The sequence below is a fragment of the Coregonus clupeaformis genome, chromosome 4, assembly GCF_020615455.1.
Source record: "Coregonus clupeaformis isolate EN_2021a chromosome 4, ASM2061545v1, whole genome shotgun sequence".
Taxonomy (NCBI): domain Eukaryota; kingdom Metazoa; phylum Chordata; class Actinopteri; order Salmoniformes; family Salmonidae; genus Coregonus; species Coregonus clupeaformis.
In genome coordinates, this window is record NC_059195.1 from 16,779,919 (window position 1) to 16,798,730 (window position 18,812).

Below are 18,812 nucleotides of genomic sequence, written 5' to 3' on the forward strand. Positions count from 1 at the left end.
AATTTTCATCATAGGTACATGTCAACTATGACAGACAAAATGAGAAAATAAATTCCAGAAAATCACATTGTAGGATTTTTAATGAATTTATTTGCAAATTATGGTGGAAAATAAGTATTTGGTCAATAACAAAAGTTTCTCAATACTTTGTTATATACCTTTGTTGGCAATGACACAGGTCAAACGTTTTCTGTAAGTCTTCACAAGGTTTTCACACACTGTTGCTGGTATTTTGGCCCATTCCTCCATGCAGATCTCCTCTAGAGCAGTGATGTTTTGGGGCTGTCGCTGGGCAACACGGACTTTCAACTCCCTCCAAAGATTTTCTATGGGGTTGAGATCTGGAGACTGGCTAGGCCACTCCAGGACCTTGAAATGCTTCTTACGAAGCCACTCCTTTGTTGCCCGGGCGGTGTGTTTGGGATCATTGTCATGCTGAAAGACCCAGCCACGTTTCATCTTCAATGCCCTTGCTGATGGAAGGAGGTTTTCACTCAAAATCTCACGATACATGGCCCCATTCATTCTTTCCTTTACACGGATCAGTCATGGACTGGACATGTACTGGCTTAAGCAGGGGGACACGTCTGGCACTGCAGGATTTGAGTCCCTGGCGGCGTAGTGTGTTACTGATGGTAGGCTTTGTTACTTTGGTCCCAGCTCTCTGCAGGTCATTCACTAGGTCCCCCCGTGTGGTTCTGGGATTTTTGGTCACCGTTCTTGTGATCATTTTGACCCCACGGGGTGAGATCTTGCGTGGAGCCCCAGATCGAGGGAGATTATCAGTGGTCTTGTATGTCTTCCATTTCATAATAATTGCTCCCACAGTTGATTTCTTCAAACCAAGCTGCTTACCTGTTGCAGATTCAGTCTTCCCAGCCTGGTGCAGGTCTACAATTTTGTTTCTGGTTCCTTTGACAGCTCTTTGGTCTTGGCCATAGTGGAGTTTGGAGTGTGACTGTTTGAGGTTGTGGACAGGTGTCTTTTATACTGATAAAAAGTTCAAACAGGTGCCATTAATACAGGTAACGAGTGGAGGACAGGGGAGCCTCTTAAAGAAGAAGTTACAGGTCTGTGAGAGCCAGAAATCTTGCTTGTTTGTAGGTGACCAAATACTTATTTTCCACCATAATTTGCAAATAAATTCATTAAAAATCCTACAATGTGATTTTCTGGATTTTTTCTCAATTTGTCTGTCATAGTTGACGTGTACCTATGATGAAAATTACAGGCCTCATCTTTTTAAGTGGGAGAACTTGCACAATTGTTGGCTGACTAAATACGTTTTTTTCCCCACTGTATGCAGCGTTTACCGTGAATACAGTCTCCACTAAAGGAACATTGCCTTTAAATTTATATCACGCTGTAAAGCTGAACTTCCGCAACACAGATTGAATAGAGACCGTAGCTTGTTGTAATGCAGTATCAATTTACTAAAGTGGGTCTCTCACACAATTCTCCCATCCTTCTGAGGACTCTTGCTGTTGTTTCAACAACCATGGCTACATCATGATTCTACACCCTTTTTCCAGTGTGCACTTGGCTGCACACTTCCCATCATGAATTTAACAGTGGGGGGAAAAAACACACTCGCCAATGATTACACCAATCCAGAGCATGTAAATCCATGACAGGAAGTGTGCAAGTATACACACTTTTAGAAAATAGTGGAGAATTAGGGGTGCAACCATAGTTTCAGTAGTACAACTAGAAGTGTTTCCAGATTATTTATTGTTGAGTTTTAAATACAATAGAGCTTGTTGGTAGATGGTTCTCTGTTAGGAGGACTCAGAGGTCACTGCTGCTTCTGTTGGTTCAAAGGAGGCCACTGGTGTAGGGAGGAGTGTTTCTGTCAATGTGTCAATGACCACTGGGGCACTGGAGGATTTTGCATTCAGCATGAGGGCAGGTCTCTGCTCATAGGAGACTTTGATGCTTGCGGAGACAGGTGGAAGAGTGAACTCAGATGGAGGCAGAGTTACCCCTGGGACCAGGGGCAGCTGGGAGTTGAGCATGGATAGATTTAGGGGAGGAAGAGGGGCCAATGGAGGGAAACCTGAGGAACATAGGTGGAACATTTTAGCAATATTACTGAAAGTAGTATTCAAATAAACATACAGTACCAGTCAAAAGTTTGGACACACCTACTCATTCAAGGGTTTTTCTTTATTTGTACTACTTTCTACATTGTAGAATAATAGTGAAGACATCAAAACTATGAAATAACACATATGGAATCATGTAGTAACCAAAAAAAGTGTTAAATCAAAATATATTTTATATTCTTCAAAGTAGCCACCCTTTGCCTTGATGACAGCTTTGCACACTCTTGGCATTCTCTCAACCAGCTTCATGAGGTAGTCACCTGGAATGCATTTCAATTAACAGGTGTGCCTTGTTAAAAGTTAATTTGTGGAATTTATTTCCTTCTTAATGCATTTGAGCCAACCAGCTGTGTTGTGACAAGGTAGCGGTGGTATACAGAAGATAGCCCTATTTGGTAAAAGACCAAGTTCATATTATGGCAAGAACAGCTCAAATTGACATTTTAGTCATTTAGCAGTGGCAAATAAGCAAAGAGAAACGACAGTACATCATTACTTTAAGACATGAAGGTCAGTCAATGCAGAACATTTCAAGAACTTTGAACGTTTCTTCAAGTGCAGTCGCAAAAACCATCAAGCGCTATGATGAAACTGGCTCTCATGAGGACTGCCACAGGAAAGGAAGACCCAGAGTTACCTCTGCTACAGAGGATAAGTTCATTAGAGTTACCAGCCTCAGAAATTGCAGCCCAAATAAATGCTTCAGAGTTCAAGTAACAGACACATCAACTGTTCAGAGGGGACTGTGTGAATCAGGCCTTCATGGTCGAATTACTGCAAAGAAACCACTACTAAAGGACACCAATAAGAAGAAAATACTTGCTTGGGCCAAGAAACACGAGCAATGGACATTAGACCGGTGGAAATCTGTCCTTTGGTCTGATGAGTCTAAATTTGAGATTTTTAGTTCCAACCGCTGTGTCTTTGTGAGACGCAGAGTAGGTGAACGGATTATCTCCGCATGTGTGGTTCCCACTGTGAAGCATGGAGGAGGTGGTGTGGGGGGGCTTTGCTGGTGACACTGTCTGTGATTTATTTAGAATTCAAGGCACACTTAACCAGCATGGCTAACACAGCATTCTGCAGCGATACGCCATCCCATCTGGTTTGTGCTCAGTGGGACTATCATTTGTTTTTCAACAGGACAATGACCCAAAACACACCTCCAGGCTGTGTAAGGGCTATTTGACCAAGGAGAGTGATGGAGTGCTGCATCAGATGACCTGGCCTCCACAATCCCCCGACCTCAACCAAATTGAGATGGCTTGGGATGAGTTAGACCGCAGAGTGAAGGAAAAGCAGCCAACAAGTGCTCAGCACATGTGGGAACTCCTTCAAGACTGTTGGAAAAGCATTCCGCATGAAGCTGGTTGAGAGAATGCCAAGAGTGTGCAAAGCTGTCATCAAGGCAAAGGGTGGCTACTTTGAAGAATCTAAAATAGAAAATATATTTTGAATTGTTTAACACTTTTTTGGTTACTACATGATTCCATATGTGTTATTTCATAGTTTTGATGTCTTCACTATTATTATTCTACAATGTAGAAGAAAAAAAATCTTGAATGAGTGGGTGTGTCCAAACTTTTGACTGGTACTGTACATCTTAAAAACCATCAAAGAATCTTGAAAACATTGACAGTACCTGCTGGTGGCATCCCTCCAATACCTGGTAACGATACAGTGCCGAAGTCTGGCAAAGTGAAATTCAAATTGGGCAGGTTGGGAAGGGGAGGTAGGCCTCCGGGTAACGACATTAGACCTGTACAGGAAATATGAATATAATTAAATACACAAAGCCACATGCAAATTATACATGCAGGATAATATTGTTACCAAACTAGAACCGTGTCTAACACATACCTGGTAACGTGGTAGCAGGGAGGATTGGAGGTACAGTGCTTAGCAGGGGGCCGACTTGGCTAGGCAACAGTGGTACAGTAGGTACTCCTTGGACAAACACAAACCATCGTAATCAAATCAAATCCATTTTTATTTGTCACATGCGCCGAATACAACAGGTGTAGACCTTACCGTGAAATGCTTACTTACAAGCCCTTAACCAACAATGCAGTTCAAGAAATAGTTAAGAAAATATTTACTAAATAAACTAAAGTAAAAAATAAAATAAAAAGTAACACAATAAAATAACGAGGCTATATACAGGGGGTACCAGTACCGAGTCAAGGTAATTTGTATATGTAGGTAGGGGTAAAGTGACTATGCATAGATAATAAACAGCAAGTAGCAGCAGTGTAAAAACAAAGGAGGGGGGTGTCAATGTAAATAGTCTGGGTGGCCTTTTGATTAATTGTTTAGCAGTCTTATGGATTGGGGGTAGAAGCTGTTAAGGAGCCTTTTGGACCTAGACTTGGCACTCCGGTACCGCTTGCCGTGCGGTAGCAGAGAGAACAGTCTACGACTTGGGTGACTGGAGTCTTTGACAATTTTTTGGCCCTTCCTCTGTCATCACCTAGTATACTAATCTTTTACGTGGTGATATCAAGTCAGTAAGCAATATGCATCTAAATGAAGAGTAGTGATACCTAGCACACCTGTTTGTAGAGTGTTTGGGACAGTGGGAGGAGCTGAGCTGATTGACAGGTCAGAGAGATGTTGTTCCAACCCAGTAGGAGCAGAAGGCACTGCAGGTTGAGGACTGACAGCAGAGAGCTGAACCTGAGGGACAAATTAAAACTGGGATCAACACCTGGAGCTGTAGAATATTCTCATTGTATACAAATTCCCTCATGTGACTGGCCGGTATTGGGAGTGAAAAGAAGTCGGTAATTTACAAAAATGTTTTACCTCTGTGAAGCCATCTTTGAGTGGGGAAACCGGTTCACTTGGAATCTGTCCAGGGAAACTGATCTTCTTACCCTCTTCAAATGGCTGTGTGGGTATCCTGTGTAGGTAGCCATAGCCAATCCCACAGCCTAGGCTGAATAAGGGCAGAGAGTTAGTGTGCTACGAGGCAGCCTATCGGCATGTCAGCTAAATGAATTAACAACAAATGTCAATGCCATACCTGCCCTCTCCCCCCCACTCAGAGTTTGGAGTGATGACCACCTCCCGACAGTTGTCCGTGTCAGTGTTATACACATACAACTTAAGCCCTTTCCCTTCATGCGTTTCAATGAGGGAGAAGAGATCTTCAGACTGCGGGGAAACCAAAGTCAAACACTATAACAATCATCATCATCAACAGCTTAGTGTAGGGAGAACATAATTGAATTGTCACTAAAGAAAGGCATTCCACATACCTCGTTCATGACAGTGTCTGCACCTATGATGTAGTCAGTGTGTGGTCTCAAACCAGCCAGGGCTGCAGGAGAATTTGGCTCCACTTCCTGAGGACAAGAAATAGAATACAGACCGATATTGTAAATAAATGCACTCTGGTTACTGAAAGTCTTCACATCATGATTAGGCTACACATCATGGCATTTCCAGTTTTACATTCATTCATGTCCACAGCTCTAAACTTCAAGGCGATTCACTCACCAAAACATGCCAGACATTCTCATTGGCTCCTTCGAAGCTGCAGAATCGGATGCTGACACCCAGCAGCCCCTGGCCTCCCCACATGTTGCTGGGTGTGACTGTTGTCTCCCTCAGCTCAAGTGTCTTGCTGCTGTATACCAGCATCTTGATGGGTTTCTCCACATTCACCTTCAGCATGTCTTTTAACGTGTCATTATCTTTGTTCTGACAAAAATGAAGACGTTAGCAGATGTTAAAGGGTTTTGACTAGGTGGTATACAGCTACGATGTGACTTTTCGTAGCAGGTTAGGAGAACTTACACAGCAGGTTAGGAGAACTTACACAGCAGGTTAGGATAACTTATACAGCAGGTTTAGAGAATGAATGTAGCAGGATCAGGATAATTAGGTTAGGGTTAGGAAAAGGGCTAGGGTTAGGTAAAATGCTCTCCTAACCTGCTACAAAAAGTAACTTCTGGTTGTAACTACCTAGTCACAACCATGTTAAAGTGCATCACCTGTAAACAAAGTTAGTCCACCTATTGGTTGTCTTGTATCCCTGGCTTTGAAAATATTTGAGCTGCAAGGGATCTGACAGATACAGGAGGTAGATAATTCGAGAAATGACAGCTTACCAATCTTGTGTCACTGATGGAAATAATAAAGTCAAAGAATGGTTCCAATCCTGCACGATGACCAGGGGAATTCTCTTGCACCTGCAAATTGAGACAGGAGGTTTGCACATGGCATATTCATATTATATTACACTTTTAGAGCGCCCTTTGCAAATGTGTTCTGGATTGAAAGGACATCACACCCCGTCACTGCACATTGACAGACCGGTTCCTCAAGTCAAGTGATGGCCTAGCTTCATGGCTGGCTGGCAAGCTAGCCAAATCAGCTAGCAGGTTGTCACTCGTTGTCAGACATTGCTCTGTTTAATTGGTTACACTACACACTGTTTGTTTTCTGAACGGCAAACATGTGGTGAATTACTCATAGGAAGCCCCTAAACTACACACTGACAGGCTACAGCAACCTGAAGGCCGCAACATCATTCAGTCTGTTGACAAGCATTTCTCTGTTGTTCACATTATCAGATATCCCAGTTACAGCTCGTGGTTTAGCATGACCCCATGTGCTAACAAAGATCCATACTCTGAGGACGTGATAACCTTCGGATCCTCCTCCAGGTATTTCGATGCTCTGTGCTCCCCCCATGTCTCCTCGAACCCTGGATATTTTTGTGGGGAAACTGCGATTAGCTGGCTAGCCACAGTAGCTATTATTTTCCTCAGTTTCCGGAATAATGCTAAAGATAGGCAAAATTGCCTACATAGCAACACTTCCGGTACACTGCAAGAGAGAGTTTCTAAACCCAGAGACACAACATCGCGAGACTTCCGGGAACGCTTGCCAAGCAGACAAGGCCGCGGTTTGGGGTTTGAGAGGTCAATAAGATAAGTGAAACATTGTTCCTTTGTTGTTAATTTTCTCGATATCTAAAAGCACAATTTAGATTCGAGCCAGTGTCTTGAGTAGTTGAACATGTTATTACTCCAACCTTGTGAAATTGACAAACTGACACGTTTTCATTTTCGTCAAAAACAACTATATATTGAAGGAGTGCCTTTTATTTGACGGCATGCACAGGCGCAGTTTGGCGCAAGACAACCGTTGACGTTTTTCTGCGCTTGCGCTTAGCTAGCCAACGTCGCCATGACATCGCATACAAGCGTGATCGAGGATTTCTATTGGAGAAGCAGTTTCTGCCTATCTTCATACTGTACTGTCTTTGGGTTCTGGCATCATCAAAAATAAAAGGTACTAAAACCTTGTAGCTTTGTTGTGTGTTCAATGTGTTATTTTAAATACGATTTTATCCAGTTAAACAAACGAATGTGTGTGATATGGAAAGTTACAAAGAAAACAAAAAAGTAACTCAGGAAAGACCCCTTCTGAGCAGTTTAGTAGGCTATGCATTTATACATTTACATTTTGGTCATTTAGCAGACGCTCTTATCCAGAGCGACTTACAGTTAGTGAGTGCATACATGATTTTTTTTTCATACTGGCCCCCCGTGGGAATCGAACCCACAACCCTGGCGTTGCAAACGCCATGTTCTACCAACTGAGCTACATCCCTGCCGGCCATTCCCTCCCCTACCTTGGACGACGCTGGGCCAATTGTGCGCCACCCCATGGGTCTCCCGGTCGCGGCCGGCTATACAATTGTTATGCTATTATTTAATGGTTATTTAAGGTCACTCTAAAGAAAAAAGATGTTCATGTGAAGGGCATATAATGTTAAATCACCTTGCATTGGCTATTTTCCATGTTTTAGAATTAGACAGTGCCTTCAGAAACTATTCACACCCCTAGTATTTTTACACATTCTGTTGTGTTACAGACTGCATTTAAAATTGATTAAAATTAGATTTGGTGTCACTGGCCGACACACAATACCCCATCACGTCAAAGTGGAATTATGTTTTTAGAACTTTTTACAAATTAATTAAAAATGTAAAGCTGAAATGTCTTGAGTCAATAAGTATTCAACCCCTTTGTTATGGCAAACATAAATAAGTTCAGGTGTAAAAAGCTTAACAAGTGACATAATAAGTTGCATGGACTCACTCTGTGTGCAATAATTGTGTTTATCATGATTTTTGAATGACTACCCCATCTCTGTACCCCACACATACAATTATCTGTAAGGTCCCTCAGTCGAGCAGTGAATTTCAAAAACAGATTGAACCACAAAGACCAGGGAGGTTTTCCAATTCCTTGCAAAGAAGGGTACCTACTGGTAGATGGGTAAAAAAAAAAAAAAAAAATATTGAATATCCCTTTGAGCATGGTGAAGTTATTAATTACACTTTGGATGGTGTATCAATACACCCAGTCGCTACAAAGATACAGACGTCCTTCCTAACTCAGTTGCCGGAAAAGAAGGAAACCGCTCAGGGATTTCACCATGCGGCCAATGGTAACTTTAAAACCGTTACAGAGTTTATGGCTTTGATAGGAGAAAACTGAGGATGGATCAACAACATTGTAGTTACTCCACAATACTAATCTAAGTGAAAGAGTGAAAAGAAAGAAGCCTGTACTGAATACAAATATTCCAAAACATGCATCCTGTTTGCAACAAGGCACTAAAGTAAAACTGCAAAAAATGTGGCTAAGAAATTAACTTTATGTCCTGAATACGTTTACATTTAAATTTTAGTCATTTAGCAGACGCTCTTATCCAGAGCGACTTACAGCGCTATGTTTGGGGCAAATCCAACACAACACATCATTAAGTACCACTCTTCATATTTTCAAGCATGGTGGTGTCTACATCATGCTATGGGTATGGTCATTGGCAAGGACTAGGGAGTTCTTTATGATAAAAATAAATGAATTAGAGCTAAGCACAGGCAAAATCCTAGAGGAAAACCTGGTTCAGTCTGCTTTCCAACAGACACTGGGAGACAAATTCACCTTTCAGCAGGACAATAATATAAAACAGAAGGCCAAATATACACTGGAGTTGCTTACCAAGACCACATTGAAGGTTCCTGAGGAGCCCAGTTACAGTTTTGACTTTAATTGAATATCTATGGCAAGACTTGAAAATGGCTGTCTAGCTTTGATCATCAACCAACTTGACAGAGCTTGAAGAATTGTAAAGATAATAATGTGCAAATATTGTACAATAAGAGCAAAGCTCTTAGAGACTTACCCAGAAAGACTCACAGACATAATTGCTGCCAAAGGTGATTCTAACATGTATTGGTTCAGGGGTGTGAATACTTATGTAAATGAGATATTTCTGTATTTCATTTTCAATACATTTGCAAGAATTTCTAAAAACATGTTTTCACTTTGTCATTATGGGGTAGTGTGTGTAGATGGGTGACCATTTTTTAAATATTTAATACATTTTGAATTCAGGCTGTAACACAACAAAATGTGGAACAAGTCAAGTGGTATGAAACATTTCTGAAGGCAGTGTATCTCATGATTGGGGAATCATCACAAAACAGGTGTGCCAAGTGGAACCTTATCAATGTGTCTCATGATGTTCCATCATGTTCCAGGTCTTACTTTTGATGAGAAAGGAATTTCATGTTGAACAGTTGGATGATAGACGACCTGACATAAACATTGTAAATGAAAACAACAACATGGTTGTTGATTCCATAGGTGCTGGATGGTGCTGTTCAGTACCATCATTGGGAGGAGCACTGCATATTGTTGTCATCTCAGAGCAGGAGTGGACAAGGCTAAGGTAAGAGGATCGTGTGGTGATAAGGGAGAAGATCACTATCATAAGGAACGTGGGTTGCACAGATTAATGAATACATAATTGAATATCTCTGTGATGCAGGTCTTATCATATAATTTGAAATAAAGTTATTCAGGGTTGTGCTTCCACTCGTCAATCATGAGCAGCTCCTTCAGTATGAATGTCCATGTGATCAACTTGATATACTCTGATCTAGAGTAGCTTTCCACAGCAGCCTCTTGCTGTGAACAAAATTACTTAGTAGCCTATATGTTGGAGTGAAAATTATATTACAGGTAAACAACTGTTTCCACTCTTGTTGGGGTGTGAAATTAAACAAAGCAGAAAAGCATTGATTTTGTTTATACAATAATACAGCTGAGATGAATCAACCAATGTGGCGGACTGGATAAACATCTGCCAAATGCAGGGGGTTGTTTGGATAGTGAAATGAATCTCTCAATATCAGAGATTAGACTTACTAATCAATATTAAACCTATACATCTAGTCAATTACCTTTATTTGTATTGTACAAAACATTAATGTATTGATTAAGCAAATACATTAACTTTAAAGGAAGCTTATTATTTATCTTACAAAGAAGGATATCTATGAAAGGATTCAGTAGCTTATTGTACTGCATGTTAGGCTAGGCCTCTATAAACTCTGTGGTTGTAAAAGTTCCATCTTACTGGCCTTTTGCCATTATAAGGGGGACAATTTATCATACTGGGAACAAAATCTCCACAGCGGAAGGATACCTTTGTGCTCTGATTTTGAGGCCAAATTACCCCCACTTCAAAGCACTACACCCATCATATACTAGAAAGAGATAGTCATTATCTGCCCTCGCCTTTTACACATTATATTCAAAATGGTCTACATTTACATTTACATTTACGTCATTTAGCAGACGCTCTTATCCAGAGCGACTTACAAATTGGTGCATTCACCTTATAGCCAATGCTTTCAAGGCTGGGAGGACAACAATAATTCTGTCCTTCTACAAGTATTTTAATAATAATAATAATAATAATAATAATATGCCATTTAGCAGACGCTTTTATCCAAAGCGAATTACAGTCATGTGTGCATACATTTTTACGTATGGGTGGTCCTGGCAATATGATCACCATGGCTCACGTAGCACTGACTCTGATCAACTGTAAGAATTAAATCATTCTTAATCTGCATTCCTGGACAGAAATTAATACAATATGTGTGCCTTTATAGGCATACTGCATTTGCAATTCTTGAATTCAGTACTATGGTAATACTTTTTTTATTTATACATATGATTCATATATTGTGCTAAAGTATTACATTTGTGACATTACAGTTTTTGGCCCTATTACTTTTAATCAGTGAACAATTCTCGGTCTAGTGTCTACAATGACACTATCCTACTAGAAGTAAATAAATAAACTCAGTATTTCACTAGCAGCATGCTGACGCCTTAAGTCCCTGCAATCATCATTCCTCTCAGGGCCGCTCTATGTGGCTGTCACAGATTTATACCCATTCAGTCCTCCAAGTGATTTACACTGCAAGTCTGGACCAAGGAAATATAGTATTCTTAGTGTACCTGAAAATCAATTTTTACAGTACAATAAAATATACTCTGGGGAGTTTTCAGGAAACAGACCTGGACGTTTTGTGAGAGTCAACATTTTCATGGTGAATACTACTGAAGAAGGACCCAAAAAGTTTGGGAATGTCAATACTAGCGAATGCTAAACACAGAAGCCTGTAAAATAAATGAGTATATTTTACTTATGAACTGGCAACAATCTGGACAAGAAAATTAGTAGGTAGATCAGATGACCAATATTTTAATTTATGGTAAGGGTTACAATACTCTTTAGAGCAGAGCAAATACATTACCTCTGGGTTAAATGTGGCAGTCCACATGTTTGATCCTTCAGCGTGCACCACGTGGCAAAGAGCTGTCTCTTCTCTGGGCTGCCATGCTGACCACACCAACTGCCTGGCCTGGCCTGTCATGATGGTGAATGGATCTTCCAGAGCTGTGCTCGCCAGCCATGATCTCCTTCCTGTCTGGCTTTGGCTCTCTGCTTGTGGTCCAGTAGTGAAGCTAATGAGAGCCTTCCAAACATATTCTGACAGAGCTTAGTGATTGCAGGCATAATCAGACCGAGTGTAAAAAATGAATTGAATTGTGCACTGCAGCGGGTTTGTATTTTAATGACATAAACTTAATGAATCCTCGGTGACAGGTCATTACCCCGGGGAAGAGAAGACTGTCAAAATAAAGGGAGCCTGTGGTTAGAGGAGCTGTATCTTACAGACATACTGTGCTGGGAGGCAGAGATAAAGTCCTCCTCAGAGAGGGAGAGAAAAGTCTGTGTTTAGCTGGCAGTTCAGTACAGGTTCATGCTGGTGAAATGTTTATCACACAGTTATCACTGTTTATTATTTTCATTTCAACCACTGACATCGTGTACCCTGCAAGGCCAGTTCATGGCTCATAATTAGTACCCTGGCAGTGTCAGCCCTCCTCATGTTAGAAACACTGAACCATGTTAGAGTGAGGCTGAGCACTGCATTACTGTCACATTCCGTGGGTCCTCTTGTTCCTATAAAGTACATGATGGTAATCAGCATACAGGGGCATGGCTGCAGTGTAATTGCTCTTGGCAAACACTAATTGCCGTTAGAAACTGTCTAAGAGAGACATTTACTAGCAGTCTTTCTCAACTTTAACAAGAGCCCCATTAGGGGTTCAGACACTATAGCCAAAGAAATGAACAAGTTGCTGTCGATGCACTATTCATCTTGCACTTATACATTTGCTTTCTGCCAAGACAAATCAAGCCTTGCACTGGGAGTGAACCACAAGGTCAATAAGAGGCTATTTAGATAATTGTGAACTATGATCATTGCATTATGAGTGAAAAGCCCAGGCCCCCAGTTTGATAATTAATGTCATTGTTACCATCACTGCTAAAACACCCTTAACTGAGAGATATTGCCGTTTTTATATATCTGCAAAAGAAGAAATGAATAAACTATGATTATGACAATATAATACACTCCTCTCCACTTGGCCTAGAGTTTTGGAATAGAGGCATGGATGAAAATAAACATGTTTAGCAACATTTAAGAAGATATGGTCTTTATTAAGAGGCTATTTATGGAGTACGTGTGCGTGCGTGCGTGCATGAAAGAGAGAGAGACCGAAAAGGGGGTGGCATGGCAATGAGCCCCCGTCAATATCATCATCACCATTTCATTAGACTAGCCGCGCACAATGGGAATGTCAGTATCTATCAGGAGCATAATGTGACAGTGATTCCCCAGGGTGGGAGATGGATCTGGCACATCAGGAACCCAATGACTAGACTCATGGATAGATATGAGAGGAGAGCTCTATAGTTGAGGGGGGATAGGGAAGAACCCTATGGTGTGGAAAATGTCTGGGACCTCAGTGACCACATGAGGACGCTGGAGGTGCAAAGAGATACTGTTGAGAGGAAACTCCCTGTGCTATGGTTAGGAGGAAGATGCTGCATCTAAGACCTCTCTAAAGCACAAATCATCACAAATATCAATATCCCACAAAATCGATGGAAAGATTGTATTACAAGCACATGAAACCAATACCATATCTGGACACATTCTGACAAACTACCAGTAAATGATTTATAGAATAATTAAAAACCAGAGGTCAGCTAAATTAATTCCGATTGAACCTTGGGTTTGGTTCATTTTCAACTGGACAGGAAAACTAAAGCCTTTTTAGGACCACCATCTCCTCATAGGCAGTGTGTTGGGCACAGATAAGTTGTAATTGTGGATGGTGTGAAATGGAGGGTGGTCATCCCAGTGGCCAGTTAGACAGCAGGCATTTCACAGTCTGGTGTTCATAGACAGTCTACCCCGAGAGACTGAGAAAATAGAGAGGAAATCAGCCATGCTTGTTATTTTCAAAGGCCTGCTTTGGACTTGATCAAAGCTTAATAATGCTTGTAATTGGAATTGATGGGCTTGGTTAAAATTAAGGTGATGGAGCAATATGAAAAACAATTCAATATGAATTTTATGCTCCATATCAGAGAGCTGTTCCAAAGCATTTGTGATTGGTTAACTTTAAAAAAATGAATGAGAATGTAAAGGCTGTGACATCAATGCAAATTAGAACATATTCCTCTTACATGTTTCTGTTAAAATTGACATTTTGTTCAAACAGTCTTGGGGATGCTAATATAGGTCTGGAGATGATACATTTTGCATTGTGTAGAAGTCCAAGGACTAATATTTATGTTCCAGTGTAAGTTGAAAATGTAACTTACTGTGGGAAGCCATTCGTCTCTGCTGAGTCACTGGACTGTGATGACTAAAGGAGCCAATTATTGGATGATACAAATGCTGGTTCAGTTAATGCAGCTCCTTTGTTTTCATTAACTTTCAATTATTTCAAGAGCCTCAGACACCTGCTTCCAAATTATAATCATGCATCAGTTCAATTAAGGCCAGACAATATTATCACAATTACTGATGCAAACAACTAACCACTTTATTTAACACACTTTGATGCAAAGAAAAGAAGAAAGGTTTATGATTTCAATTTCCAATCCTGTATTTTGTGTTGCTTTACGAAACATTCAATGACATCACGTCCATAATGATCACGGCAGTGAACCGTGAAACAAAGAGGAGTGTCTCACAAGGGGGTGGGGGTAGTATCTCGCCTAGCACCACTGAAACACTCCGCTCCTGTATCACTGGATTCAAATAAAATGCACCCAGGCAGAGCCTTGAAATGGGCTTCTCTGAGAGAAAAAAAAAATGTAAAGGGAGCACAGTGTGATGCTTTTTATGAGAAATATCTTCAAAGTGTGATTAATGGGAGGATTGGAGTACACGGCAGGGCCTCGTGAAAGCTCAGCTGTGAGATGATCAGCCAATAAAACTCCCCTCCAGGGTGATTCATTTGAGGAATGGAGAATGACAATCACATAGAGTCTTTGGAAAGTTTGGACAAGGCACTGGAAATACACACACATTTGCTCATACCAGATCTTTGGCCTGGGGGAGTGGGGGGCTGATCAGTTCATTGGCCATGGTTGAAAAGAATACCTGAATTGTTAATTTTTACTGGCCATACTGGATTTTGGTACTGTGGAATTGCAACTTCCATTTTTGGGCAATCAGAAATATTCATACTTTGTAAATGCAGAGTATTTGAACATGCAACTTCATCATTGAGATGACTGCATTCAGTTGCATCTGATGATGGATGGATGGTGGGTGGCAAAGGCCGAGTGTGAGGTAAATCAGCTCCAAATTGCTCTCACATCATTGCTGTTCCCCATGGCTGACCTGAGTCCATAAAGGCAGGTCTGTCACCTAAAGCCACATCATTGCTGTTCCCCATGGCTGACCTGAGTCCATAAAGGCAGGTCTGTCACCTAAAGCCACATCATTGCTGTTCCCCATGGCTGACCTGAGTCCATAAAGGCAGGTCTGTCACCTAAAGCCACATCATTGCTGTTCCCCATGGCTGACCTGAGTCCATAAAGGCAGGTCTGTCACCTAAAGCCACATCATTGCTGTTCCCCATGGCTGACCTGAGTCCATAAAGGCAGGTCTGTCACCTAAAGCCTTTTTATTATTCAGCCACCAAAAACAGGACCCCAGAGGGTGCTATAGGAAGATCACTGCACACAGTAGGGTATGAAAAACAGTAAGCCATTTCACTCAAGTCGAGCAGACTTATAGCCACAGATTTATTTAAACAGTGCGATGCATAGCAGATGATCATTGGACCTCATTAACAAGAACAGCAAAAATATGCCCCCAAATGTTATTAAAGCTGAGATTTCTGTTAATGCTGTAAATAGGACAGTAATGTGTTATACATAGTATGAGGTTAAAGTGCCTACCTTGACAGGGGATATCCATCCCACTGAGGAATGTATTCAATATATCTTATCACAGAAACAACATCACCATAACTGTGCATTTGTGTTGTTTAAATCAACATCTCAATGACAAACAATTGGTCTTTTACAACATGTCGATTCTCACAGGATAATATTGTGCACATATAAAGACAAAAAAATCCATGAAATAGTTTATAGATTTGAAAGGTATGATATATTTCATTTAATGGCCCACTTCATGAAGTGAAATACTTCAAAACAGTCAACGCTCTAAAAATGTGCCACTGTTAAAATACAAACAATCTTTTGTCCCTAGGGTAAAATCTTTCCCCAGATAGTTTAGCATTGTGGTTCTCACTAAATAAAGCACCAGCAAATCTGCTGACGGAGCTCAGCTTCCCTCCCACAGCTAGTCATGTGACGTTCTAACATTTCAGTCACTGTGATTCACAAAGACATATTACAATTACACAACATAGATTGCACTAAGGTTAAGGGTGGTGACTGAGTTACACATTACTATACAAATATCTTAATCCATCTATTGGTTATATTAAGGGCGGTATTTATATATATTTGTAAGCATACCCTTCTTTGGTTCACATATACACTAAAATACCTTTAATATTATTATTCAAAACATTTCGGAAATATACAGTTGTGTTTCAAAATATAAGTAAGGATACATTACAAATGGAATAGATAACTATTTCACACATATACACTACCAGTCAAAAGTTTGGAACACCTACTCATTCAAGGGTTTTTCTTTATTTTTTTACATTGTAGAATAATAGTGAAGACATCAAAACTATGAAATAACACATATGGACTCAATCAAAAAACAAATCAAAATATATTTTATATTTGAGATTCTTCATGTAGCCACCCTTTGACTTGATGACAGCTTTGCACACTCTTGGCATTCACTCAACCAGCTTCATGAGGTAGTCACCTGGAATGCATTTCAATTAACAGGTGTGCCTTCTTAAAAGTTAATTTGTGGAATTTATTTCCTTCTTAATGCGTTTGAGCCAATCAGTTGTGTTGTGACAAGGTAGGGGGGTATACAGAAGATAGCCCTATTTGGTAAAAGACCAAGTCCATATTACGGCAAGAACAGCTCAAATAAGCAAAGAGAAACGACAGTCCATTACTTTAAGAAAATGTCAAGAACTTTGAAAGTTCCTCAAGTGCAGTCACAAAAACCATCAAGCGCTATGATGAAACTGGCTCTCATGAGGACCGCCACAGGAATGGAAGACCCAGATTTACCTCCGCTGCAGAGGATAAGTTCATTAGAGTTACCAGCCTCAAATTGCAGCCCAAATAAATGATTCACAGAATTCAAGTCACAGACACATCTCAACATCAACTGTTCAGAGGGGACTGTGTGAATCAGGCCTTCGTGGTTGAATTGCTGCAAAGGAACCACTACTAAAGGACACCAATAAGAAGAAGAGACCTGCTTGGGCCAAGAAACACGAGCAATGGATATTAGAGTCCAAATTGGTCCAAATTGGAGATTTGGTTCCAACCGCCGTGTCTTTGTGAGACGCGGTGTGGGTGAACGGATGATCTCCACCGTAAAGCATGGAGGAGGAGGTGTTATCGTATGCTTTGCTGGTGACACTGTCTGATTTATTTAGAGTTCAAGGCACACTTAACCAGCATAGCTACCACAGCATTCTGCAGCGATACGCCATCCCATCTGGTTTGGGCTTAGTGGGACTATCATTTGTTTTTCAACAGGACAATGACCCAACACACCTCCAGGCTGTGGTAAGGGCTATTTTACCAAGAAGGAGAGTGATGGAGTGCTGCATCAGATGACCTGGCTTCCGCAATCCCCCGACCTCAACCCGATTGAGATCGTTTGGGATGAGTCGGACGGCAGAGTGAAGGAAAAGCAGCCAACAAGTGCTCAGCATATGTGACTAACTCCTTCAAGACTGTTGGAAAAGCTTTCCAAGTGAGATGCCAAGTGTGCAAAGCTGGCATCATGGCAAAGGGTGGCTATTTGAAGAATCTCAAATAAAGATGTGGGATCTTAAATTTGACCAGCTTTGTCGCAGGAGGATCTGATTATTCTCAAAAAAGTGATCATTTCTAACAGGAAATTAGTGAATATATTTCAAAAAAATGTAATCACTTTTTGGGTTACTACATGATTCCATATGTGTTCTTTCATAGTTTTGATGTCTTCACTATTATTCTACAATGTAGAAAATAGTAAAAAATAAAGAAAAAACCTTGAATGAGTCGGTGTGTTCAAACCTTTGACTGGTACTGTACTTCCTTGATATAAATAAAGTGATTAATCTATTAAATACTTATATTTAGTGGTTTTTATAATCATTGGAACATGTGTTACTGAAAAACTAGGACATATATATTTCCAACAAAAGCAATGTAACAATACTATACACAATCTACACAAACTTCATTAGCTCTAAAAACGCAACAATAGAATACAGTACCTGTTACAATGACTGTTATATTCCTTCTACTTAATATGAAAGGGGAAGAGCAGCTAGGATACAATGTAGTGTTGCATATGGCCTAATCATTACATGGACAACACACAGCACCAATAGTCAGTACATTATAATATACTGTATATATATACACACGATTGAAGTTGGAAGTTTACATACACCTTAACCTAGTTTAAATGTATTTGGCTTTTCACGATTCCTGACATTTAATCCTAGTACAAATTCCCTGTCTTAGGTCAGTTAGGATCACCACTTTATTTTAAGAATGTGAAATGTCAGAATAATAGTAGAGAATCATTTATTTCAGTTTTTATTTCTTTCATCACATTCCCAGTGGGTCAGAAGTTTACATACACTCAATTAGTATTTGGTAGCATTGCCTTTAAATTGTTTAACTTGGGTCAAACGTTTTGGGTAGCCTTCCACAAGCTTCCCACAATAAGTTGGGTGAATTTTGGCCCATTCCTCCTGACAGAGCTGGTGTAACTGAGTCAGGTTTGTAGGCCTCCTTGCTCACACATGCTTTTTCAGTTCTGCCCACACGTT

At 40.5% G+C, this 18,812-nt stretch overlaps 1 protein-coding gene across 2 annotated transcripts; it reads right to left on the minus strand.

Annotated features, from left to right (window-relative positions):
• Positions 1 to 1,407: 1,407 nt before the first annotated feature.
• Positions 1,408 to 6,944, minus strand: LOC121556094 (Golgi reassembly-stacking protein 2). 2 transcript variants are annotated; one of them, XM_041869976.2, is made up of 10 exons: positions 6,744 to 6,944; positions 6,221 to 6,301; positions 5,607 to 5,810; positions 5,366 to 5,452; positions 5,131 to 5,261; positions 4,911 to 5,043; positions 4,649 to 4,781; positions 3,966 to 4,052; positions 3,748 to 3,864; positions 1,408 to 2,056 (listed from the first exon to the last, which is right to left on the minus strand). In XM_041869976.2, exons 1-10 carry the CDS (start codon positions 6,804 to 6,806, stop codon positions 1,779 to 1,781), a joined length of 1,314 nt encoding a protein of 437 aa, XP_041725910.1. In that variant the 5' UTR covers positions 6,807 to 6,944; the 3' UTR covers positions 1,408 to 1,778. The 2 variants fall into 2 exon arrangements, with proteins under 2 accessions (XP_041725910.1, XP_041725917.1); XM_041869983.2 differs by having other exon boundaries at positions 4,658 to 4,781; positions 6,744 to 6,943.
• Between the last annotated feature and the right edge of the window lie 11,868 nt (positions 6,945 to 18,812).